The sequence below is a fragment of the Miscanthus floridulus genome, chromosome 16 (assembly GCF_019320115.1).
Source record: "Miscanthus floridulus cultivar M001 chromosome 16, ASM1932011v1, whole genome shotgun sequence".
NCBI classification, from domain to species: Eukaryota; Viridiplantae; Streptophyta; class Magnoliopsida; order Poales; family Poaceae; genus Miscanthus; species Miscanthus floridulus.
The window spans coordinates 39,274,838-39,301,001 of record NC_089595.1 but is presented as its reverse complement, the minus strand read 5'-3'; the positions used below and the strand labels follow the sequence as shown (position 1 = coordinate 39,301,001).

General features: G+C 42.3%; 2 protein-coding genes across 25 annotated transcripts; both read left to right on the top strand.

Annotated features, from left to right (window-relative positions):
• Positions 1–13,963: 13,963 nt before the first annotated feature.
• Positions 13,964–19,130, top strand: LOC136512663 (uncharacterized). Of its 24 annotated transcripts, none has more exons than XM_066506647.1 (10): positions 14,655–14,749; positions 15,223–15,266; positions 15,335–15,394; positions 15,483–15,565; positions 15,667–15,744; positions 16,245–16,374; positions 17,162–17,338; positions 17,543–17,618; positions 17,712–17,808; positions 18,686–19,130. In XM_066506647.1, the coding sequence occupies exons 1-6, from the start codon at positions 14,742–14,744 to the stop codon at positions 16,260–16,262; spliced, it is 291 nt and encodes a 96-aa protein (XP_066362744.1). In that variant the 5' UTR covers positions 14,655–14,741; the 3' UTR covers positions 16,263–16,374; positions 17,162–17,338; positions 17,543–17,618; positions 17,712–17,808; positions 18,686–19,130. The 24 variants fall into 24 exon arrangements, with proteins under 24 accessions (XP_066362726.1, XP_066362725.1, XP_066362728.1 ...); XM_066506643.1 differs by having other exon boundaries at positions 16,213–16,374; XM_066506629.1 differs by lacking the exon at positions 15,335–15,394 and having other exon boundaries at positions 13,964–14,749; positions 15,673–15,744.
• Positions 19,131–22,184: 3,054 nt separating this feature from the next.
• LOC136511932 (hexokinase-7) lies at positions 22,185–25,514 on the top strand. Its single transcript, XM_066505953.1, has 8 exons — positions 22,185–22,609; positions 23,466–23,616; positions 23,708–23,890; positions 24,042–24,116; positions 24,214–24,369; positions 24,485–24,583; positions 24,679–24,809; positions 24,982–25,514. Exons 1-8 carry the CDS (start codon positions 22,422–22,424, stop codon positions 25,382–25,384), a joined length of 1,386 nt encoding a protein of 461 aa, XP_066362050.1. The 5' UTR covers positions 22,185–22,421; the 3' UTR covers positions 25,385–25,514.
• The last annotated feature ends 650 nt before the right edge of the window (positions 25,515–26,164 follow it).

Genomic DNA, 26,164 nt, shown 5'->3' with positions numbered 1-26,164 from the left:
CTCAATCTCATTCTCATCTAACTTTTCAAATAGGGTAATATTGTGTGCGTTCTTGTTTAGCGGTCAGTGAATGCTTGAGCGGGTTAAATACCTATTATAGTTTTTATTATCGAAAATTGTATGCCGTAATATAATGGATATACTTTGATTCTTTTATTTATCAAAATATAGCGACTTTATTTTCAGTTTTGCTCCGGGGCCATAAAATCCTAGGTATGGGTCTGCTCAGGACGAAGGTCCTAACCAGTTGCCCACACAAAAATTATCATCTATACTGATATATGCAACCACCCAAGTCTAAGGAGTTCACTGTGGCGTGGATGTTTCTCCCAAAAATGTGTCACTCCTTGACCATTAACATTAAGTTCAAGTTTTTGAATTTTCTCATATAACGTATCTAGGCCCGTGATCTCTAGCTAGTGCAATCAATCGATGCCTAGCGAGCGAGAATATGGTTAGAATGTGTAGTACTCTTCAAACTTTTGTCCCCTTTTTATGCTGCATGTCCTAATGTTGGATTATCGACGACAACGTTAGGGGTTGCAGGACATGCTAGGGAATTTACCCATGGAAAGGCATTAGGGGAATGAAATTAGGGGAATGAAATTCTCCAGCTAGCTGTCCTCACATTTGAGCATTGCAATGCTCAATGCCCGTGTGATCTTCCTCATCCTTGTAGTCAACCGGCTGACGACGGCTAGTTCGAGCTTTATCCATCGAGATTCGTGACCCAATCGCTTGGGATGAAGTTCAGTAGTGCTTGGTTGGAGAGATAAGGTTAGATAGGTCGGGACGAACCAGTTGTAGTGGGGTTTGGTTCCAAGTAAGCCAGAGGGACATCTCGTAAGGGAATATTCCTCTAGATGTGGAGTGTAGGCATGTCTCATCTGGTAGTTGAGTCCTACATGTCGTTGTCCCATCCCATTTTTTGATGTCCCTATACCAAAAATAAAAATGAGTCGGTCCAATTCCTTCAAAACCAAACATAAAATGGGTTCGTCGTGTCACAGAAATCAGAGATAGGACCATCCCATATCACCTTGTCTCCCAACCAAACGCTACCTATTGTCGCACGAAGACTTCCTTTCTGTAGTGACGTGCATAGGGGTGCAGCCTAGTTAAACCCATGAGCCCGGTGGTGCATTTTCGCAAAATATATCACACACTCTTGTAGTCGGAGCCATTCGAAGAATTTGAAGACGCGTCAAATGGATACTTCCTCCGTTCTAAAATAAACGTATTTTTCAGTTTCGAGAAGTTAAACACTTTTTAAAGTTTGCTAGTTACATACAAAACAATATCAATATTTGTATCTCCAAATAAATTTACTATAAAAATATTCCATGGTCAATATAATGATATCTGTTGCGTACAATAAATATTAATACTTTTGTGTTTAAATTTAGTTAAAATAAAAATAGAAATTGACTCAAGAATGTGTACTTATTTTTTGATGGAGGATGCAGTACTAGTTAGACCAGTACTACTACTTGATGAGGATCCGGTAACGAGAGGCATATCCGGGACACGGTCATGTGTATGATGTCAGTACGCGTACAACTCATGAACCAGTGCGCCTTTCGGCCGGCCTGTGGACACCTCGGAGGTCGTGCGATGCGGCCGGACCGGAAGGGAGCTCAACCCGAACGGTGAAGGAACGGCTGCTCTGGCGTGGTCGACCAAGCCGGCAGGGCGGATCACATCGCGGTGTCCCGTGTGTCCAGCCGTGCGGTGCGGCACAATGAGGAGGCCGCGTCCGTCCCGGGGGCATCATCCATCATATCGTATCACGCGTGGCTTCGCGTCGCGCACCAATACCAACCTGCAGGCCGCAGGCGGCGCGCCGCCGGCCGCACCGCACTCTATGCCGCCGTCGCGCGCGTGCCCCGCGCCACGCACGCCTCGCGTCCCTCTCTCCGCTCTCTGCCTGGCCGTGTCCCGTGCCCGTGGCCTCTGGCTCCGGGAAAAAGGAACGTGTACTTGCTGCTTGCTTGCTGCAGCAAGGAACCGATTTTTTCGATCAACGAATAGTATTTTTCTCTCACAATAAATTAGTCAACAGGGCACGATGCAGCGGCAGGGCATGATTATGCCGCGCACGTGACGTGAGCGAACCAACCAAAGGCTCGCCCGGGACTGGGAGGGAATGGCAAAGCTCCACTCCAACCTCCACGAGTGTTTGTGTTTCTCCCTGTGAAATTATTATGCTGGTCGTTTGAACTGACGACATTCATTGCTTGCGGTACAAGTGATTCATTCGGTTTGATTTGATTGAAGCCTCCTCCTCTTGAGAAATTCATCATTCGTTTCAATTCAAAAACTAGCGTACGGCATGGATTCCGGTTCTGGACCTCGGCCCATGGGCCCTGTGCGTGGCGAAATGGTGCTCCCCGCCATCATGCTTCTGCTTCTTCTTCTTCTTCTTATTATTATTTTAGCCAACTCAATGCTACAAAACACACCATGTTTTATTCCTTATTAAAAAAACGTACTTGCATTCAGTTGGATTTGTTACTTACTCCGTACATGATATTCTTATGTGTAAAGAGTTTTCTTTACATCTAGTCCCTATATACAGCCTCTTAGCTGATTCCAAAAGGACGGAATACATACGAACCGTATGATTGTCCAATCAAGTTTATGTATGTTTTGTGAAAAAAAAAACCGTTTACATGTCCAAATTTGAAGCAACCATGAATACAGATGTGGAACTTATAATGCTTATATTATATTAAGAGCATCTCCAAGAGTACCCAATAATCCTTCCAATCCATGATTTTTGGGAAGAATAAAAAAAATCCATCTCCAAAAACTCCCAAATTCACCTTTCAACCCCCCCCCCCCCCCCCCCCCTTTGCTCATAAAGATATGTGCACTCTGGGTCGCGCCTATCTTCTCCCAAACGCCCGTATCCTTCGGCCAATATAAAGGTGGAAGGGCGGGTAAAGAATAAAGAGTAAAAAAAAGGTTCCTGATGCAAATGTACAAGAGAGAAAAGATGGTTAGGATAATTTAGATATATTATAGGATTCTTGATGTAAAATTGTCTTCTATATTTTAGGAGTGAATTATTGGTAACTATTGGAGATGATCTTATTTATTTTTTCCAATATTTTTTGGCGAGTTGAAAAACTCCATAGTTTTAGGAGGAAATTTTTGGAAACTCTTAGATTTTTTCTGAGGGGATTTTGGAAACTCTTAGATGCTCTAATAAGGTCGATGTTTAAGTAGATCGTTGCCAGTGTAAATCGTTCTTGGGCCCCAAACCGATAGTGCTTCAAGTTATGGGCTGGGCCGAATCGGCACCAAAGCGTCCGCGATCCAACTTCTCGTGGTTACCACGGTTCTTGATTTGATGGTCTCATATTTCTTGTCAGATGATGACGCATCCATAGTCTTCTCAATCGGTATTTTAAAGCTAGCAGCCACAGAGAACTCTACTGATAGATAGGAGTATTATATGAATAATAACGCTAAAAGAATCGGCAGATCAAAGTGAGATATAACAAATGAGCATTGGCCCCGTTCGCTTCGTCGAAAAAAAAAAAACAAACCGAAACACTGTTCCGGCTGATTTGTTGTGAGAGAAAAATACTATTCCGGCTGAAAAAACAAGCTGAAAAAGACGGATTATAAGAGAAGCGAACAAGGCCTCTCTTTGTCATCCTTTGTTGTTGTTCTCTGAAAAGAGAACCAGTGAGGTTGCTATTGCAAGTCCAGTCTCTCGTCACTTTCAATCCACCAACCCACTAACAGAAACGAAACATCTAAGTTCACAGCCTGCTCGCTCCCAAACTTGTAGTGCAGAAATAAAGAGAGAGCCGTCATTTTCGAGCATTTGTTTCTGCTTCAAGCCAGCATAGCAGCCGCGCGCGCGCAACAGTCCTGCTGTGAAAGCTTCCAGATTTGCAACACCTTTTTCTTCTCTTTTTGAGCCTTTTACGTTGTCCTTTTGCATCGCTAAAAGACGGCAGCCAGGCTGCTATTGCTTCAAGCTGAGTCTCAGCAGACGGTTGAGCATTAGGTGAAAGTAGGAGCCTCGGCGAACCACAGCGCAGCTCTCTCGGTTTAACAGAATTGCGACCACGTACAGTACAGGTGGTCTTGCGACCTTTACTCCAGTAATATAGCACGAGGAATTAGACCATTTTACTAAATTTGAGAAATAGATTTAAGATGCATCATCACATTTAGAATGAGTTGATTCCTCAAACAAAACACTCTGTTACTTCACTTTCTTCATCCAAAGGTGCGTAACTTTTGGCGGTCGATCAAACAAAGGGTTTGAACACAAATCATACACTCACGTACGGTGAGATCATATTAGCTTTAATTAGTGCTAACAAATATGCCCGTACGTTACAACGGGATAAAATAAGGTATATATAGAACTACTACTCTGTAGCTGGCTATAGAATAACTTATTCTGTAGCCACTTTGAGTTACGATAATTACTATGTTAATGTACGAGATTATAGTAACTCCATACTAAGTGGTTTACTGTAACGTTATGGTAAATATCTCCATGTGTTATATTAACCCAACTATCGTAAATATGTATTGACATTATTTACGTCAATACATATTTATGATAGTTGGGTTACTATAACACATGGGGATATTTACCATAACGTTATAGTAAACCATTTAGTAAGGAGTTACTGTAATCTCGTAAATTAACATAGTAATTATCGTAACTCAAAACGGCTATCAGAATAAGTTATTTTGTAGCCAGCTACAGAGTAGTAGTTCTCTCTCTCTTTATATATATATATATATATATATATATATATATATATATATATATATATATATATAAACGAGAACATAAATGCTATGTTTTATCTTTTTATGAAATTGGTGATCTATAATATAAGTTAATATTGGCAATAACATAACAATGTCCTATGAAGTTTATATCAAATTGATACAACTTTGCTAGATTCTTTCTCCTGTGCAAAACACGAAAATATTTACTTCCCATCGAAGCATCATATCGAACGACCACCAGACAAGCAGGATATGGGATCTAAGATAGATGGAAATGACTCACAATCAACCACGCAATTGCTACGTCTACGCGGTGATGTGAGAGCGACGGCCTGGTAGCCGCCGATGTTGTACTTCCACGGTGCTTACGACAAACACGCTACTTGGAGCCGTCATCTAGCCCTGTGTGCCACACACCCACGTCCTTCACTGCCACGAAAGGGAGGAGAAAAGGGGTTACCTAGCGGTCCTCTCCAGGCCCGTTTGCTCCGGCGTTCCGATATGAGATTGGGTGGGCGCCCACTTGTGCCGGCTAGTGGGTTGGCGGCCTCAACGCAGAGCCCCGCGGTGGCACACGCCGAGTCCGGTGAGCATGGATGCCGAGCCTGGGGTGGTGTTGTTTAGTATAAATTAATTAAAAAATCAATTACATAGATAGAGGCTAATTTGCGAGATAATTTTTTAAGCCTAATTAATCTATCATTAGCATATGTTTACTGTAGCACCACGTTGTCAAATCATAGACTAATTAGGCTTAAAAAATTCGCCTCGCAAATTAGTCACAAGTTGTGTAATTAGTTTCGTAATTAGTCTATATTTAATACTCCATGCATGTGTATAAACATTCGGTGATAGGAATTTTAAGAGGGCATATAGAAACTAAACACCCCCCTAAAACAACACATAGACGTTACTCTTCGCTCGGTCGCTAGGCGTCGCCGGTCGTCGGTCGTCGGTCTTCAGTCTTCACATAGATGTTGCTCGATCTTCACTCATCGATCCGCCATCACATGACTAGGCTTTCTGTGGCAGGAGTCCTCGCCAAGATGGGCGTCCGGCGCGGTGACGCTAACGCCCTTGTTCGCCTTTCGCATGAGCAGATCACGGAGATTCTCGATCGCCGACGCTGACGGCTGCCGCAGGTCACGTACCAGCACGACATCGGAGTTCACGGGGCACCCGACGCTGTACACCATCCTTCGGGCCTTTTGTTGATCGACTCAAACACGTCCACACAACACCAGCATGGCTCATAGAACCTGCCATCCGTGAGCTAGCTAGATAAACGACGCGAAATCACCAGCGACCTGTGCGTTCTCTTACAGCTGCACCCGGCATCCGCGGCGCCGTTTGAAGAACATGTCCATGCGTTGCAACGAGAGAAACAAGCTATCAAATATTCATGGAAATCGAGAACCGATATTTACGTTTCACTCTTTCTGTAAAATATTAAAGCTATAATTTATTAATTTTATGATAACTATGACATTCATAATATAAGCTAATTTTATATCATCACTTTAATATTACATTGGTATGTGCATATTAGACACATTTATTTATACTGATATAGACAACAAATTGCTCTGGATTAGTTGGATCATCGGCTAAATCACACTATAATAAGATAAGTTTTTTCTAATAAAAATTGCATCAATAACTTTAGTGGTGTAAATCTGTATTTTTTAAGGAAGAGATTAATTTCAACTGCTCATCCTATTTATTATTATATCTATTTTTTATTTTTTAATATTTATATATGTTAAAAAGAAAAAAAAAATACAGAAAAAAATCAATCGGAAGTTAACAACAGATGCTCGGATGTGGGAAAAGAGGACCGTGAAAAAAAGGAAGCCAATCGGATACGGTAAAGCGGACAAAAAAACATAAATACAAAGAAACTTCTCACGCTAATAAGAAAAACAGGAAAACAAAAATAAAAAAGACAAAGACCCAAAACTCTTCGTGGTTTGATATTATGATAAGCTTTGCTTGATTTCTATTTTTATTCTTTTCTATTTGAATTAGAATTCCTATTCATATTGCTTCGAATATTACGAGCAACAATCAATCGCATTTGCATTACGATTTCAACTATCTATGTTACCTTAAGAACTCGAGTTGGATTAGGATTTTGATTCGTACCTATCCAGGTTCCCTCAAGAGGATCCTACGTATGTTATTATATATCACACTATAAAAGAGCGAGTTTTTTTAGGGGGTTCTTCCCTCTATAATAACCGTTCGATCTAGACGTCGTGCTATATGAGCCCTCCGTCATCTGTGATCTTACATATAAGATGTAAGACTCCTCATCAACGAAGATTCCTTCTAGACCTTGAAAAAAGAAAAATAATACACGTGAGATGTAAGACTCCAACGCCCATACGAGCCAAATTATCATGTTCGAGGACTCTGACGCAAAAGCAAGCTAAAAAGGACTCTGACGCCCATACGAGCCAAAATATTAGTACAAAATGTATTTATACGAGCCAAAAATATTATTGTGAAACATATTTGAACTCGATGTCAGAAAATATTAATGTGTAACATGTTTGGACTCGAAAAATATTAGTGCCGAGTGTATTTATACGAGCCAAAAATATTATTGTGAAACATGTTTGAACTCGATGTCAAAAAAAATATTAATGTGTAACATGTTTTGACTCGATAGTTGCCGTGGCCCTATCATTGAGTCTAAACCCATCTATAGAGATATTCTATTTTATATTTTAAGAAATGTCTATGATCTATATGAAATGATATATCGAGAATTTAATTAGTATTTCCATTACATTTGAAATATTTTTTCATAAACACGTGCGTGTCGCACGGGCATATTTGCTAGTATATAAAACAGGAGAGTCGTAGAGAGATGAATAGAAATAGTTTTCACATTTACGGAGTTTGTTAGAGAAGGCCATACAAAAAAAAAGGTAAAAAAATGGCGGAAATTTTGCTTTTTTATTATGAGCTATAGATAAGTTGCAGCTACGATGCTCTTGGGCCGTGTTTGGGACAAAGGAGTACTACAAAGCAGAGGTAACTGAGCCAAGAGAAAAATACTCCTGCAGTAATGTGAGTATATATGACGTGCTTGTATCGTTGAACACCAAACACAACTGCAGTTCCATTGGAGCATTGGCCACTTCTTCAGTCCAAGGTCTGCAAGTCCACCATTCTCTCAAAGGCTCATACGATATGTACCGGATAATAAGGACGCTTTCATAGGCCGGTAGCCCAGCAGATGAAAGCCCATCTCGCTGTTTCTCCATTTTCTTCCTTCTTCATCTTTTTTTTTTTGGGCATGATGGACGTTTTATCTAGCATAACTGCACGAGTTTATTAATGCTACAGGTTTTGAGTTTTCTGGAGCACACGAGGTGTTTCAACTTGAATTAATAGTACTTTTTATTTCAAAGTCGTATCCTCGTGTCGGTGATTTTCTTTGGAAATCTGGGCAAGATAGCTTGAAGGTGTCCAAAGGTGTGCCTTTGTAACTTCTTGTGAATAGGCATGGCTTATCAAAACTTCGTTGCTTCTTTTCTTAACGAAAATAAGTGTACCGGCATGATTCAAAAAAAAAGGTGTTTAAAGGAATTGAACATGTATGTATTCGTAGATGTGAATACAACTTCATATATGTGATCATTTGTATTTATAATATGTTATTCATCAAAGAAGAAATATAGACTAGCCAAATGGAACATTTTGTGCCAACCAAAAGAACAAGGTGGTTTCGGCACTCAAAATCTAGATTTGCAAAAACAAATGTCTCCTATGCAAATGGCTTTTCAATGTTTGCAATGAGGAGGGATTATGACATGATCTTCTTAGGAACCAAACGCTTAGCCAATGCAAAAAAAAAAAAAAAAAAAAAAAACTAGGATGTCAGTTCTGAGCAGGGCTTATGGAGGTCAAAGATCAATTTCTTAATTTGGGAAGGATCAGATCAAACACTAATTCCCAAATTAATTTATTGAAAGATGAATGGTCAAAGCCCTCTGGCTCTAAAATACCAATATCCGAATTTATGCGGAAGAAACAAGCAACAGTAGCAGATGTTCTGAATTTGAACCCTCTCAATGTATCATTTAGAAGGACACTAGTTGGGAACAAACTGTCGGAATGACAGCCTAGTTGCAAGAGTTGCACTTGTTAATCTAAATGATGATAGGTACGTACTCTTTTGCTTGGAACTTTAAACTAAAATGGTTTATTCCTGGTTAGATCTATGTATAGACACATAGTCAATAATGGAGTTAATGTCCCTCGGGAAATTTGGCATATGACAATTCCCTTAATAGTCAAGATTTTTATATGTTTTTTAAAAAGGGTGTGTTACTTACAAAGGATAATCTCACTAAAATAAATTAGAACGGGAGTAACCTTTGTTGCTTTTGTAGTAAGTCTGAAATGATCCAACATTTATTCTTTGAATGTCGTTATGCTCGTTTTCTATGACAAGCGGTTTATTTGGTGTTTGGCTTCAAGCCACCAACAAACAGCTTACATTTATTTCATAGTTGGTCTAAGTTGGGAGGCAACAAACAGTATCATTGAGTGGGGCTGCCTCTCTTTGCTGCGCAATTTGGCTCACAAGAAATGATTTCGTTTTAACAATGGTCACCCAAGAACTTTTTCAAGGTTCTATTCACGGGGATGCACTAGCTTCGGTTCTAGGTTCAACAGCGCTCGGATGATTACAAAGATCAAATTCACAAAAAAATACTTCAAGTGTCAGCATTTTTTGTTTCTTTTTTTGCGTCTAATGGATGGTCTTTTGTATACCGTCTCAGTCTCTAGTTCAGAACCTTGTAATAAGTTTTAATGTTGGGTGTCTTTTCTTGTTTTTGCGTGGACTAATGTTGCTTTTCGAAGAAGGCCGAAGCCAGAGCTATTTTCCATTATGTAAAAAACGCATCAAGATTTATAGACCCTGCTCGCTTCCGCTAGAAGCAGCCACGGCTGCAGCTACATCAAAATTGCTACAACACTGTAGCTGTAGCTGTACAACTATAGTTAATCCGATCATACTACTATGTACTCTCTCCATCTAAAAAAACATTTCTAGGTTTGTGACTAGTCAAAAATAGGGACATGCCATTAAACAGGCGCTTGTTTTCTTTCCAAACTGTCAGGCAGAGTCTCCTAACTATAGTCATGTGCTCTATTCTTCCTTCTATCAACGGTTAGCAGCAAAGAAATAAATATTGTCTGAAACCCATCGCATGAGAGATCAGACAACTGAAATCAAGAAGACATGGAAAATTATCAATATTTATATCTCTAAATAGAATTACTATAAAAATATATGTCATAATCAATCAAATGATATTTATTTGATATAAAAATGTTTGTAATTTTTCGTATAGATGTTGGTAAAGTTGACTCCTCAAGAAAATAGTATTCTTTCTAGTATGGGCAGTAGTATGTGTATAATATATTGTGTAACGAGGAGATTTTTAAGTTTCTTACTGTTGTACTTAGGTCTCCTCCATACTCCATCACAAAATAAGTGTTACTATAAGAGATTGATTGAAAAAATATTAATGTTTACATATCTAAATAAATTTATTATAAAATATATTTAATAATTCATCTATTGATACTGATTATGTATCATAAATATTAAAATTTTCTTATATATTTGATTAAAATTAAAACTGTTTGACTGTTTATAAAGTGTTATTTTAGGACTGAGGGGATATTTCTGAAGGTGGAATTTTGTAGGCACGTGCTTTTACAGCTAGCGGCGCCATACAAATATGAGCCCGTGTTTACTTGGTCGAATTTTGGAATTTGGGCTACTGTAGTACTTTTGTTTTTATTTGGCAATTAGTGTTCAATCATGGACTAATTAGGGCAGTCCCAATGCTAGAAACTACATATAGTTTCTATACCTATTAATTACCATAGACACTACATATAGAAATCATGGTCCCAATGGATAGTTTCTACAGAACAATTTTTTATCCAATCACATACATTCTCTCTCCATTCTCTACCAATCACATCCCTTAATGTCTTGGTTCTCGTGTAGACATGGTTTCTAACTTAGACCTGGTTTCTATGATTTTTGCTCTCTCTCTTCAATAACTACCTTGCCACATCAGCAAAACGCTTAGGTGACAGTATAATTAATGTCCATAGAAACTATAGTGGTTTCTGCATTGGGAGTGCCCTTAGGCTCAAAACGTTCGTCTCGCGATTTCCAACCAAACTGTGTAATTAGTTTTTTTTTATCTACATTTAATGCTCCATACACATATCACAAGATTTAATATGATGACTACTGTAGCACTTTTTGAGAATTTATGTTTGAAACTAAACGCGGCCTGAGTACAGCCGAGGGTGACGGGGAGAAGTCACGGGCGGGCCCCACCTGGCCTGATCTGAATCTGATCAGTCGGAGGAGCATGTCAGCCTCGTCACAGTGAGGTGGCAATCCCGTCCGAAGGTCGTCCAATCCCATCTACTACCCACGTCAAACCTTCCACAGGCTTTCCGAAGCAACCACCACGTGACCACCTGGAAATTAGCAAGAGAGACGGAGTTCCTTCGCTGCATTTAGGCCAATCTCAATTGCATCTCAATTGCATCGACGAAGAGAGACCACGAAAGAGAATTTTACGGAGATAAAATCTTTCTGCACTATTTTTAAAAATATAGGTACGTTGAAAACTAGACCATAAAACCCTCACTAAGACTGACCTAATATCTAAAAATTAGCAAGAGAGACGGACCACCCGAAAATGAGCACTCCCTCTATCTCTCAATAAATACTCTAGATTATTGAATCTAGGAGGTTGAATGATTCACTAGCTCATTTATTTTTCTTAAAGTCTCCTCGTATTTATTGCACCCTCTCTCATTTTTGTAATTTAGTGTTGAGTTTTTGCAGTTAGATGCTTGTAGTAAATGCTATAATTAGTGTGCTATTGGAACAATCACCGAGCAGTGCACAACTACTCTAGTTAATAAAGGGTAATATGATCTTTTGTATGTCATACTAATATGTTCTAAACATTTTAGGAATCTATTATTCAGTGACGGAGAGAGTATACTAGTACGTACAAGAATCTTACTAAACCGCGACAAGATTTTTACTCCTATTAGTTTGTTTTATACATCCAAAACCCACCTCTTTTTTTTTTACTTTAACTAAGTTCATAGAAAAATCCACTAACATCTACGACATCAAATTAGTTTTACTATTTTTTATGAAATACTATATTTTATAATGCATTTATTTAGAACTAAAGGTGTTACTATACTTTTAAAAAAAAACTTAGTCAAATAAGTGAGGTTTCAGTTAGAATTAAGCCCAATGAACAATAATTTGAAATGGTTCTTTCGATCAAGGACTATTGTTTACCCTGAGCTTATATGCTGTCTAACTTATAATGTGTAAGAAGGAAGTTGTTGGATCGTATTGGCTTATAGGTTTTTTTTTGGTTTTTTAGGAGTTAGGAGGGGCTCCAGCACCTACTGAAATGAATTAAATAACAAAACTAGTAGCAAGGTTTTATAGAAGTTTCAGGAGACAAAAAAAAGGAAAAAATAAAACCTAGGATGAAAGTTATGACCGACTTTGGAGTTTGGATCCATTATTGATCCTATGTAAAAGCAAGGAGATTTCTCTTTTGAAGATTTCCTTTGAGGTTTGAATAGTCGCTTGAATTCTTTTGAAGATCAAATCATTTCTAGCTGACCAAATTGTCCTACACATTAAGCTTGCATTCATAAAGAAAGGGGAGTTGAGTTTGTCTTTGATGATCTGTAGCCTCCGCTGCACATCAATATTTGATAGGAGGTTTATGCCAAGCAGATTCTAGCAAGCTCTTGCAAAAGTGCATTCCAAGAAAAGGTGTTCCAAAGTTTCTTTATGCTGCTACAATAAAGGACATAAGTATAATTGTCTAGGTGCATATTTCTTCTTCTTAAAATGTTTCTTGTGCTCAGCCCGACTCCCATGAGAAGGAAAAAAAAGGACTTTGAGTTTTTGCTGGTAAGAAGATTTCCAAAGGCAATTGTATCCTTCATGCACTTGTGCATTTTCCATAATAGCTGTAGATTCTTGAAGAAGAATAATTAGTTCCCCAAGTGTAGCTCCAAATATCAGTATTGGGTTTTTGTTAACATGTTGTCCTTATATAAACTGAACTGTAAAGCTAAAATATGCTGCAATACATAAGTTTAATGCTGCAGGGGATTTAGTTCCGATTTGAAAGACAACTAGAATTTTTACTCCTAGTAATAGTTTGTCTTGCTTATATTGCCAAAACACAACTATTGTCTCAACTCATGATCTAGCTCGCCATTAGGATTAATGTTGATTAAAATCCTTGTTAGGTTTGACCATCGGAATCTAAAAGAATCATATAGACATCCAATATTATGTCTATGCTATTAGCGGATTCATCAAAACACTTTCACGACCATGACGGTTTCAATTTGGAAATCAGTACTACCTCTGTCCTAAAATAATTGCATATCTCATTTTTTGAAAAATCAAAAATTTAAGTTTAAGTATATTTATAAAAAAATACTATCAATATTTATATCTTCTAATATATTTATTATAAAAATATACTCTACTATTAATCTAAGGATATTTATTACACATTATAATATTAGTATGTTTTTGTTATATTTGATCAAACTGAAAAATTTGATTCTTCGTGAAATAAGATGTGCAATTACTTTGAGAAAGAGAAAGTTATATATTTTTTAATCAAAGTTTAATCCAATGATTTCCATCTGGTGAACCGTGCTGTTACTCTCTCTCTCTCTCTAAAAGAGTACCATTCTCACTTCCCCTAGAAATCAAACATTTTCAACTTTAACCAAATATATGAAAGAAAATAAAAATATTTATGGCGTATAATTATTATCATTAGATAAATCATCGAATATATTTTAATAATAGACTTTTAAAAATAATTATATTATTAGTATTTTCTACAAATCTAGTGAAACTTAAGAAAGATTGAGTAGCGATACTCTTTTAGGGACGAAGGGCGTAAGACAGAAAGTAATGAATCTTTTTTTAGTGTCGACATTTTAACGTGGACGCATGGTTCTGCGATACCGCGCCCCTGGCTTCCCTTGCATGACCTGTGCGATTTGCCCCTACGGCACCCCCTCACTGCTTCCTCCTTTTTTGCGACAAATTAAAAAGGAAGGAAAGTCGATCCCGCACCCCTCCCTCGCTTCTTCCCCCTTCCTTTGCGACAAAATTCAGCTGCGCGCGTCGCCGCCGCCCTCTGCGCCCGCGCCTGCCCACCGATCCTACGATCCATCTCCCAATCACGCTCCATCCCCTCCCACGATCCCGCTTCTATCACGCTCCGTCACACGCATGCCCACGCTGCCTTCCACTCGCTGACGCTGACGCCGACGCTCGCTCACGCCTCTCTCCCTGCCGCGAAGCCGCTCATCGCACTCGCGCCGTCTAGCTCGCCGTTCGCGCCAGCGCCGTCGTCCTCGCCCGCGCTTGTCAATGCCCGATTCGCGGCCGACGGATCGCCGAGAAGACCGTTCCGCCGCCTCGCCGAGAAGGAAAAGGACCCGCGCCGTTGTTCTCACTCCGCCCCAATCCGCGTCCGCGCCCCGCCCCGCCCCGATCTGCCGACGCCGACGACTCCTTTCCCTCCCCGCTGCGAAGCAGCGCCTGCTGCCGGCAGACGCCTCGACGCCGCTGCGCCGCCGTCTCGACGCCACCGGACGCGCCGCTGCCTCCACGATCTGCCCTGCCATCGAGGCGGCTGGACGTGCGGCCGCCGGACACGCCACCCCCTCCACGATGCTGGAAACACAAGTGGTCCTCGCCGTCGAGCGGCCCGCTGTCCTTGCAGTCGTGCGTCGTGGCCAACGCCGCACGTCTCTTGTGTCTGCCTTGACAAAAGGTGTGTGCATTACAGAAGGATGCAGCGTCATGGCGCCCTGCTGCCGCCAATGCCGCAACGATGCCAAGGTGCGTAGTCTTTGTTCGGTTCATCTCCCCCTATCGCTCTCCATTTTACATCTAATTGAACAAGATCTGACTGCTGCATAATTGATGACCTAGACCTGGAATTGGATATGATTAGTGTCGTGTTTGCAATCTAGATCAAGTGATGTGCCCCAACAAGTGCACCTGGACATAGTAGCAGACTAGCTGTGAATTTGAGATGTCAATCGGCTAAAGCAATCACATTTTATTCTTTTCTTTTGAGAGTACAGTATATATGCCTGATTCTTCTTCGTATTGGCATATAATGGCTACCTAAATATTCCTACCTTTTCTAGATAACGAAGAATTGTCTAGAAAATATGGATGAGTTGCTATGTTGATATGTTAAAGAAATATTGGAGTATATGTTTTTTTGGGGGGCAGTATGCGTGTATGCCTGATTTTAACAGGCAGTCTAACACTGTGATTCCTAATCTAACACTATTCTGTTCCAGGTCTCAAATGACCAATACCATTGTGATGGATGTGCCATATGCAGGTAACTACCATACTGACAGACAGTCTTCCACTTACCGCTCAAAAGTCTAACTTTTGCTAATTGTTCAGAACTGGTGGTGCAGATAACTTTTTTCACTGTGATAAACTTGTTTCACTGTGATAAATGTGGTAAGTTTCTGCACAAACTTCTTTCTGCTAATATTCCATTGCATGTTGTGCAACAAAGATTTCTGGTGCCCTTGTTGCCATCCAACAGGGTGTTGCTACAACAATGTCATGAAGGATTCCCACTGCTATGTCAAAAGAGCAATGCATCCCAACTGCCCTGTCTGCTTCGAGGTGAGAAACCTTCATTTCAATGAAACATCACTCTGAACTTTCCAGTTTCTTGATTTTGAGAAGATTTCCCTCTCTTGTTTTGCACTATATATACTACTTAGGATAAGGAGCATGAGAAGGCGGCCAAAGCTGAGGCGAGGGGCAACAAGCAAGAGGTGCCCGCGAAAAGGAATGACGATGTGGGTAACTTGGCTTTTATTACATGAGCCCCAATACTAACACATAAAATTATTGTGCTTGAAGCAGGATATGCAAGTGTAGTTTTAACTGTGATCAAGCCACGTTTCTGTTTTTAGCATATGAGGTGAGAACTGTATGAGCATTTTACGTGTTCGAGAAAAAAATTTATATGGGCATTTTTAAACAAGAAGCAGAGTAGCAGATTTGTTCTGTTCCTTAGGCTATGTACGGTGTGCATGTGTAGGAGGGAGCAAACAACAAAGTACATGAACTAAGGACTTGGCAATTTGACCTGTTATTTTCAGTCTTACTGAAGCTATAAGCTGTTGTTATATCTACAGCACTAATGGGATGGGAGACAGAAAAATGAATGATGTCTTTAACAATAAAGTAATGCATTTGATATAAAAAATAGATAGAGAAAAGCAGCCTCTATATAGTAAGACCATCCCTTATTAATGATTCAGAGGATGATTGTCAAATCTTCAATGAGAAACAGAGGTCAACCTCGCCATGAGCCTTCACGTGTTGTCACGGCTGCACTGCTAATGCATCTCCGGCATGAGTTGAGGGACGGCGCTGCTGTCTTGGGAGGCTAGATGATCGGGAGCTAAGGAGCAGATGGCCAGGTGGGGTTTATTAGGTACAGAGCAGAAGCCATTGATCGTTGGAACATCATTGTGCTATATATATATATATTTTTGCAAATCAGCGGATGGTTCCTCCTGGCAAGTCATTGATGGCTTTGAATGGTGCTTCGATCAATATTGAGGATCTTGATCTTTGCCTGTTTGTTCTACCTTACTTCCTGGATAGTGTTGTTTCTTATTTTTACTCTTTGTTTTACCTTTGTTTGGCTAAGAGCACCTTAGCTATTTGCTTATTGCCTTGGGCATACCAAAATAGACTCAAGTAAAGTGTACCCTTAGCTTGGTGGGTTGCCTTAATTTCCTGTTGGTGGCATGGTGGATCGATCTCTCTGTGCGTGTGTGCGAGCCGGGGCCTGCCTACGTGTGGTGTGCTCGGCTTTGCGCACCGTTTTCTAGGGCTTGTGGTGTTTGCAGAGTTTGGGTGGTGTCGGTATGAAGCAAACTGGTGAGCTGGCGATGCCTTGTTTTTTTTTTTGTCAGTAATAATATCACAAAGATGTTAGATCGCGTTGCTGATCGCTCTTAGGTCCTCTTTTTGTTCGGTATTTACTACTAATAATCCTGCAGTGATGCTGGTTTTGGTGGTCTTTTGAAAGTAGTGTTCACCTCTGAAATTGACCTCCTCCCCCAAGATGTAGAGATTGTTTACTGAATTGATATCAGGCTGACCAAGTATATTCACATCTAAACCGGCTCCCTGTTCACCTCTGAAATTGTTCAACTGATTTTTTTACTGTGGCTGTGTGCACGGGCGCAATGACTGCAGGCAGCAACCACCACCTGCTTCACCCCTTTACCTGAGGTTGCAATCGGTAGATTCAGTTCTCCGGTAGCGTACTGACTGTGTGCGGCGATGACTGCACTACTGCACGGAACCACCAGTGCAAAGTCACCAAGGGAAGATGTCAGCCTCCAACAGGCAGATGCAAATCAGCCACATCAGGCAAGGGCTACTCCTCTATTGTTGATGTCAAATTTGTTAACTAAGTGATATAAATACTACACTGACATATATAATACTTGATTAACCAATTAATATATTTGTGGATGGCAAGAGTGATTCCATCTACGATCTGCTAACTGGTGCACTGCTTTACTGTTTGAACTGATTCCATTTGAACTCAGTTGTACCTGTGCTTATCTGCAGTATTATCTACTTGAGATGTTTGGCATGTTTGTTTATTTTGAGTGCGACTAACTGAAATGAAGCGGAAAGCAAGAAAGTATGCTCTCTATTTCTCACCACATTCTGAAAATTTAGAACCTTCTATAAACATTTTGTCCTCTGCTAATTTCTTGGCTTTTTTGTCATGAAGGAATTTTGGCCTAAGTTATTGTGCACAAGATCAAACAGCGGCTGACAAAAATGATTCAGTATCGTATAAGAATGAGGAAACTTCAACTGAAAGTGAGGTAGGCACTTCTATTTTAAATACTATAGGATGTAGTGTAGTTTCTTTAAAAATATTCTTTTTAATGTTCAATGAGTGCCAGGGAGGTAAATATTTTAAATGTTATAGCATATAGTTTAAATATAACATAATAATTAATTCATGTCTGATTCTGTTCAGTAGGTATCACCGTGTCCTTTATATTGATTTACTAAAAAATGACAAAAAAGAAGGTATATTGATCCTGATCCATTTGTACATTCTGAACCAATTTCTTTTTATTACTTTAGGAGAGCCTCTGAATTTTAGGCTGAAAACAATATTCATTTTGGCATAGCAAGGAAAAAAATTCCAATGTGGAAGTAGTTATGTATAGTTCACGAATTTACATTGCAGATCATGAAGGAGAGGACTATTGCATGAGAAATGCCTTGTGCGTAGTTTGTACAATCCTGTTGAAACAATAGCAAAAAGGTGATACTTTAGGTCGCCAGGATTATGAGAAGTTGGAGGTATTTATGGCAATAAAATGGGGAGCCTTTTATCTAAAAAAATTTGCACCCAGTCATGTCTATTTTGAAAAAAGCAGTTGTCGTATCTTTACTTTCTTATGCTCGTCCCTTCTATTGTGTCATCCCCACGGCGTTAGCATAACTGTAAAGTCACCGTAGCGTTAGCATGAGCATACTACTATAAAAATAAATGTTAAAATACATTACATATACGTTTCCTATATAAAAATAAATGGTGAAATACAAAACATATATGAGGGTGCATGATAGCGTTTTGTTTCTAAAAAAAAAGGTGTTCACAAATCATAATCTTAATTAAGAGATACATAGATAGAAACAAAAACCAATCGTGCTTAATCATAGGCTAACGTTTTCATTTTTTATCAGATTATAATTGCACCATCGCCCGCCCGAGACTCATGTCTTCGCCCGCCCGCGCCAAGACCACCACCACTCGCAATCACACGCGACCCCTGCCCCGCGGCCTCGCCCGACTGCAAAGGGCTTCTCGACTGCATATAATGGTGTCACCCACGAAACCCATCGGATTCTTCGCTACATAATAAACCTTCGCCCTCCCTCGCCACCGGTATAAACACGTGCATCGACTCCCCTCCATCAGCAAGTGTAGCATCGACTCCCCTCCATCAGCAAGTGTATTGCTGCTCGCAACGTCTGCTGCTTGGTTTTGTGAGAGATTTTTTAAGACATGCAGTATTAGGCATGTGACATGTACTAATATTTACACGTATACTTGAACATGTGTTCATGATGTTATGGAGATGCGGCAGGACTTATTTGTGGATTTATTGGCGCACGAAAGAAATGGATACCGAAGATTTCTTCCTGCTGATATAAAACATTTGGGCTATTCGGCTGATGGTTTCTGCGGCTGATAAGCCGACTGATGTTGTTTTATTATGAGAGAAAAACACCATGTCATGGTGAAAGGTCCTAATATGGCTAGAGGGGGGGTGAATAGTCTATTTAAAAATCTACAAATTAACTAGAGCAATTTGATTAGTATGATAAATAGCGTAATGCAAACTTGCTCTAGCTCTACAAGGGTTGCAAGCCACCTATCCAACAATTCTAGTTGTAATGATTACTTAGGCACACAAACTTGCTACTCCAAAGAGCTCAACTAGATGAATGTAAATAATAAAGCAAGCTCTCAATTCTAATTACACTAAAGAGCTTGTATCAACTAGTTTGCAAGAATGTAAACAAGTAAGTAGGGTGATTATATCGCCGTGTAGGGGATGAACCAATCACAAGATGAAGATCAAGCCAATCACCGGGAGAATGCAAATGACAAGAGACAACCGATTTTTCTCCCGAGGTTCACGTGCTTGCCAACACGCTAGTCCCCGTTGTGTCGACCAACACTTGGTGGTTCGGCGGCTAAGAGGTGTTTCACAAACCTCGTCCACACGATAGGACACCGCAAGAACCGACCCACAAGTGAGGTAACTCAATGACACGAGCAATTTACTAGAGTTACCTTTCGGCACTCCACCGGGGAAGGTACAACTCCCCTTACAATCACCGGAGATGGCCACGAACAATCACCAACTCGTGCCGATCCTCCACCGCTGCTCCAACCGTCTAGGTGGTGGCAACCACCAAGAGAAACAAGCAAAATCCGCAGCGCAACATGAATACCAAGTGCCTCTAGATGCAATCACTCAAGCAATGCACTTGGATTCTCTCCCAATCTCACAATGATGATGGATCAATGATGGAGATGAGTGGGAGGGCTTTTGCTAAGCTCACAAGGTTGTTATGTCAATGAAAATGTGCAAGAGAGCTTCCTTGAGCCGGCCATGGGGCTATAAATAGAGCCCCCATCAAATAGAGCCGTTATACCCCTTCACTGGGCAAAACGCGCTCTGACCGGACGCTCCGGTCATACCGACCGGACGCTGGCCCTCAGCGTCCGGTCGCCCGATGGACGCCACGCGTCACCAGCTTCAAACGCTGCTCATCAGATTTCAACGGCTACGAAGCTGACCGGACGCTCCGATCAAAACTGACCGGACGCTGAAGCCCCAGCGTCCGGTCGTTTCCAGTAAGCTCCCCGAGGCATGTTTTTTCGACCGGACGCGTCCGGTCCACCTTGACCGGACGCAGCCAGCGTCCGGTGCTCAACCCTTAGCCACTGTGCAGACCCGTCAGTCTGACCGGACGCAAAAACCAGCGTCCGGTGCATCTCAGGTCCAGCGTCCGGTGCAACACCGAAACTGGCGACCTCTCTGCCAGCTCGACCGGACGCAGCCTTTCAGCGTCCGGTCGCTGAGTGACCCAGCGTCCGGTCAGTAGACCGACGCCAGCATCATTTCAACCAACTCCATTTCAATTCTAACTTCTTCACCCTTGCTCAAATGTGCCAACCACCAAGAATTTTGCATCCGGCGCAATAGAAAATAGACATTTCATTTTTCCAAAAGCGCCGAATCCCACCCAAACCCATCTCAACCCTGCAAACACCTTGTGCACATATGTTAGCATATTTTCACAAATATTTTCAAGGGCGTTAGCACTCCACTAGATCCTAAATGCATATGTAAGGAGTTAGAGCATCTAGTGGCACTTTGATAACCGCATTCCGATACGAGTTTCACTCCTCTTAATAGTACGGCTATCTATCCTAAATGTGATCACACTCACTAAGTGTCTTGATCACTAAAACAAAATGGCTCCTACATTTTATACCTTTGCCTTGAGCCTTTTGTTTTTCTCTTTCTTCTTTTCCAAGTTCAAGCATTTGATCATCACCATGCTATCACCATTGTCATGATCTTCATCATTGCTTCATCACTTGGAGTAGTGCTACCTATCTCATAATCATCTTGATAACCTAGGTTAGCACTTAGGGTTTCATCAATTAACCAAAACCAAACTAGAGCTTTCACATGGCTGATAAGCCGCATCACGGAAATGTCTATACAGTAGAGTTTGTGAGCATGCGACGTCACGCTTTCCGTAACTGTGTTAATTTCACGAACTTAATTTATTTTTTTGGATTAAATGTCACTTTAACGTCTGTATTTAATTTTAACGTATTGTTATCTTATCGTGTGATCCATGTGTTTTTAATACAAAAGTTTAGTTGAAAAAAAAAAGAAAAGGAAATGTGACGTTCCGATGAACCGAGGATCGAGTGATCTAGACACCGATTGTTGTAAACCATCTGAGGCTCTCATGATCACCAGTGACTCGTGGAACACGAGCAGAAACTAGAATTGGCTGAGATTGTACTACATGTCTACAGCACCCACGGGACCACGGGACCAGTGACTCACCCAGCATTGAGCAGAGGCAGAGCACAAGCCTGTTCGGTTGGCTGTTTTGTATCGTTGCTGGTTCGTGAAAAAGTACTGCTGGCTGATTTATGTGAGAGAAGAATACTGTTTCGACTAGAAATTTACGATCGTTTACGACAAGCCACATCAAACGAACAGATGACATGACACCGATGTCGGCGCCTCGGCGGCAATTGTACCTAAAAAGAATAGAAGGAAAAAGAAACTGCTGCGGCAGCCCCTGCCTGGTCATGGTCAAAGCCAAGCAACTGTTCATGCACTTCCCGTGGGCAATGGCGGAGGAAGAGAATTCAAAGCAGCGCTCTTGGCAAGGCCATGCGCCGCCGCCCGTCTTTATCCAGCAGGGGTTAGTGGTAATTAGATATATCCAAATCTAATAAGATAAGATAAAAAAATCTTATTTACCCACAGGTACGAGTCCGAGTCAGCCGCTTCTAGGCCCGATGGCGATGGGAACCCGTTGTCGTCTCGTCCCAGAGGCCAGAGGGGACGGAGGCTATAAATAAAGCTCCTGGCCAGAGCCACGAATCCTCCCAACCCAAGGTCGTGCTCCACCGATTTTCCTTTTTCCAAGTGGATAGCGCGTCCAGTACAGATCTTTTCGTCTTCTTCGGTGTGGCCTGTGAGAAACCAAAATCTCTCATTCCGGCGCGGGATCTGGGCCATCTGGCATTGTCGCGCCCAAAGGTCGCAGCTTTCGTGTTGCCAGCCGGTGCCCGGCCGGTTGCTGAGCGTGGAGGTTGTTGGTGCCCGCTAGCTGTTCGACGACGGTGACGAGGCCGGGGTCGACGTCCACCATGGTGGCGGAGGCGGCGGCGGCGGCGGAGCGGGTGGTGGCGGAGCTCCGCGAGGCGTGCGCGGCGTCGGCGGCGCGGCTCAACGAGGTGGCGGCGGCGATGGAGGCGGAGATGCGCGCCGGCCTGCGCGAGGAGGGCGGCAGCAAGGTCAAGATGATCATCTCCTACGTCGACAACCTCCCCACCGGGTAAATTTCTTTTGTTGCCATTACCACCACCACCACCGGATTGCTTTCATCGTCTTCATATTCGTATCGACGCGATGCTATGTTCCGCACTACGAACTGGCTTTCGTTTGCTAGCACGACTGCACGAGCTGCCTTCTTGTCTCTGTTTGTTCGTTCGTCCCTTCCGTAGATACAACGCGTGTCCTCCCGATCGACTCGACCCGTGCTGGCGTGTCTGTCCGCGTGTTGGCGTGAACCCTTACCCCTGTGCGGCGGCACGTGCCAGCTCGCGAGCCTGCCAGCCTGCTGTCGAACCGCCTGCCTGCCTGCCTGCCCTCCAATGCGCTGCAGCAAGCTGGCACGTCCTGGGAACAGAGCAACTGCGAGGAGGTTGGACTTTGGAGTGCCAGCGCACAGTGCCCCCGTCCCTTTTCTTTTTTTTTCTCCTCTTGATGATGGAGGTAATATCCGACCTGACTGGCTAGTTTAGTTGGATAATTAGCCAGGGTTCGGTTTAGCTGAAAACAGAAAATCTGGCGAATAAGCAGGCGCAATTCATGATGCTGCCTTGCTGTGCTCTTTCCTTTCTAGTTTAGCAATCTGTATCCTGCTCAACAATTGAACAGTCAGTTGCGTGGTACCAGCTGCTATTGAATAGTCATGAGTGATCTGTTGCACCGGCTGTCCAGCCTACCAAAACAAGTCCAGCATTTGGTGGAAGTCATTCAAACCAGATAAAAAGTCGTCCTGTATACATACAAAACGAAAAAAAACATATAAAGATCGCTGCCTGATGGTCATCGTTATGATTTTTCCAGCTACCTGTGCCTACCTGTTGTCAATCTCTGCTTACATGCTACGATTGTCCAAAAATCAGGAACGAAGAGGGTGTCTTCTACGCCTTGGATCTCGGCGGAACAAACTTCCGCGTCCTGCGCGTGCACCTCGCGGGGAAAGAGAAGCGTGTCGCCAAGCGAGAGTCCAAGGAGGTATCCATCCCTCCTCACCTCATGTCAGGCAACGCTTCGGTGAGTAGTACACATTTTCCAGGTTTATTAATTGTACTGTCCATTTGCGCCCCCTAGCTCATCCATGGGTGTTGGGTGTTGAATTCTTCAGGAGCTGTTTGGTTTTATTGCTTCAGCATTAGCCAAGTACATCACGAGTGAAGAAGGGCACAGCAGTGTGTTTGATGATAAGCAGAGAGAACTCGGGTTCACATTCTCTTTCCCTGTGCGACAAACGTCGATTGCGTCAGGCACGCTCATCAAGTGGACCAAGGCATTTTCGATCGACGACGCTGTAAGTATCCATTCTTTATTTCATTTTGTGGCTGTGAATTCTAGATAGTTATTGTTACCTACTAGAGTTACCACAACATATTGCTTTATGCAAAATCTTGCAAGTCTATACAATACAATTCTTATACCATAGCATTTCTGAAACTATTCAGGTAGGTGAGGATGTTGTTGCTGAGCTGCAGACGGCCATGGAGAAGCAAGGCGTCGACATGCGTGTGGCTGCACTGGTTAGCCCTTAGCTTCTGACCCCATCTATTTTAGCTGTTCTCATAGAAACAGCCCTTTCGTAGGATCACAGTCTGACAATACATTTTCATGCCTCAGATCAACGATACCGTCGGGACACTGGCTGCGGGTCGGTACAATGATGAGGATGTCGTCATTGGTGTGATATTAGGTACTGGCTCAAATGCCGCGTACGTTGAAGAAGCAAGCACCATACCGAAGTTGGAGGGAGAATTACCCAAATCAGGAAACATGGTAATGTTGGATGTCCTGATAATATTTCTCATTTCATTCATGTAACTTGTGTAGAGGAGCACAGGATTACCTGCCTGCTTTTTGCAGTGTTCTCACCATGCTTTCTGCATTTCAGGTGATAAACACAGAATGGGGTAACTTCGACTCGTCCTGCCTCCCAATCACAGAATATGATCAAGCCTTGGATGAGGAAAGCTTAAACCCAGGGGAACAGGTAGGTTTGACAGGAAGCATGGACAATGGTTCTCTTATTCATGTTAGTAAAGAAAAAACCTTTGCTTACAAAGTTTAACTGTTACTTGTTTTCAGATCTTCGAGAAGTTGATTTCAGGGATGTATCTTGGCGAAATTGTAAGGAGGGTACTGCTTAAAATCGCATCACAATCTTCAATCTTTGGCAATGTCAGCCACACTAAGCTCAAAACTCGCTTCATTCTGAGGTATATATCTTTTCTCTGAACAGCTGCATGTTATATCAAACACCAGAGTTAAGCACAGTAGGGTGAACCACCAATTAGAACACCACCTGCGTTTTTCAAATTCTCAACAGACATATAAAAAGTTAAAACTAAATGCTGATCAAACGTTGCTGTGTAATGTTTGACATTTCAGGACTCCTGATATCTCTGCGATGCACCATGACGATACGCCTGACCTGAGAATCGTGGCTGAGAAACTGGCCGACAACCTCAAGATCGTGGACACGTCCTTGGTTACAAGGAAGATGGTCGTCGAGATCTGTGACATCGTCACCAGCAGGTCTGCCCGGCTGGCCGCGGCGGGGATCGTTGGGATCCTCAGGAAGATAGGGAGAGCAGTGCCCGGCGACAAGCGCCAGTCCGTAGTCGCCATCGACGGTGGCCTGTTTGAGCACTACGCCGAGTTCAGGAAGTGCCTGGAGAGCACGCTGGTGGAGCTGCTCGGGGAGGAGGCGTCGAAGTCGGTGGCGGTGAAGCTCACCAAGGACGGGTCTGGCCTCGGAGCCGCCCTGATCGCAGCTGCTCAGTCCCAGTAGTACCAGCACTGAATGGCCGTGTGTCGTTGTGCAGGTTCCTGGCACTCGTGATGTACTTGTAGTGAATTCCTGTATGTTTTAAAAAACAAGCTTGTTTGGAATCTGCCAAGTAAATGTTCTAATGGAAAGTTTTTTTTTTTAATAGCTCTAATGCAAAGTTGCTTTTTTTTTTGCGATCAAGGAGATTCATTCATTAAGGGGGAGCCGGATTACAATCCGAGATCAGCAGGTTCGAAACGCAGGCCGGGGCATAAGACCACCACCCAGCTCGTGATTCGCCTGCGACTCGTTTAGCAAGTGTATGCGCTACTTTGTTACATGATCTAGCAACAAACGAGAATTTAAAATCTTGGAAAACCAAACTAAGCTCCCTAATCTCCTTCAGAATACTCACAATGCTCGATCTTTGGTTCCCTCCTGCCATCCAGAGCTTTATCACCTCCTGACAGTCAGTTTCAAGCCAGAGTCTTTGAACCCCCAACTGGAATGCCAGGTTCAGGCCATCTCGGCACGCCATTGCCTCCATTGTCAGAGCATCGAGGCAGTGGTCATACCACTTGGCGACGTCCCTCACAAAACGCCCCTGATCATCACGCAGGACAGCAACTGTGGCTCCATTCCACTGCCGTTCATAGAACGCTCCGTCAGTGTTACATTTGAACCATCCCACGGAGGGCTTTTGTTAGTCTAATCCTAACTGGACCTAACGGCCTACTTGGGCCTTTGAAGGAGGGCCCTGTCACACTGCGCTATAAAAAGAGGAGGGGGCCGACGGCTCTT

Excerpts from the sequence above, each read along its gene's own strand:
- LOC136511932 (XM_066505953.1), top strand. The coding sequence starts at position 22,422 with ATGGTGGCGGAGGCGGCGGCGGCGGCGGAGCGGGTGGTGGCGGAGCTC. Across the intron at positions 22,610-23,465 it reads GTCGACAACCTCCCCACCGG|GAACGAAGAGGGTGTCTTCT; the intron begins GTAAATTTCTTT and ends TCCAAAAATCAG. Across the intron at positions 24,810-24,981 it reads AAAACTCGCTTCATTCTGAG|GACTCCTGATATCTCTGCGA; the intron begins GTATATATCTTT and ends TTGACATTTCAG.
- LOC136512663 (XM_066506633.1), top strand. The coding sequence starts at position 14,276 with ATGCCCGATTCGCGGCCGACGGATCGCCGAGAAGACCGTTCCGCCGCC. Across the intron at positions 14,750-15,222 it reads AATGCCGCAACGATGCCAAG|GTCTCAAATGACCAATACCA; the intron begins GTGCGTAGTCTT and ends ATTCTGTTCCAG. Across the intron at positions 15,267-15,482 it reads GATGGATGTGCCATATGCAG|GGTGTTGCTACAACAATGTC; the intron begins GTAACTACCATA and ends GCCATCCAACAG.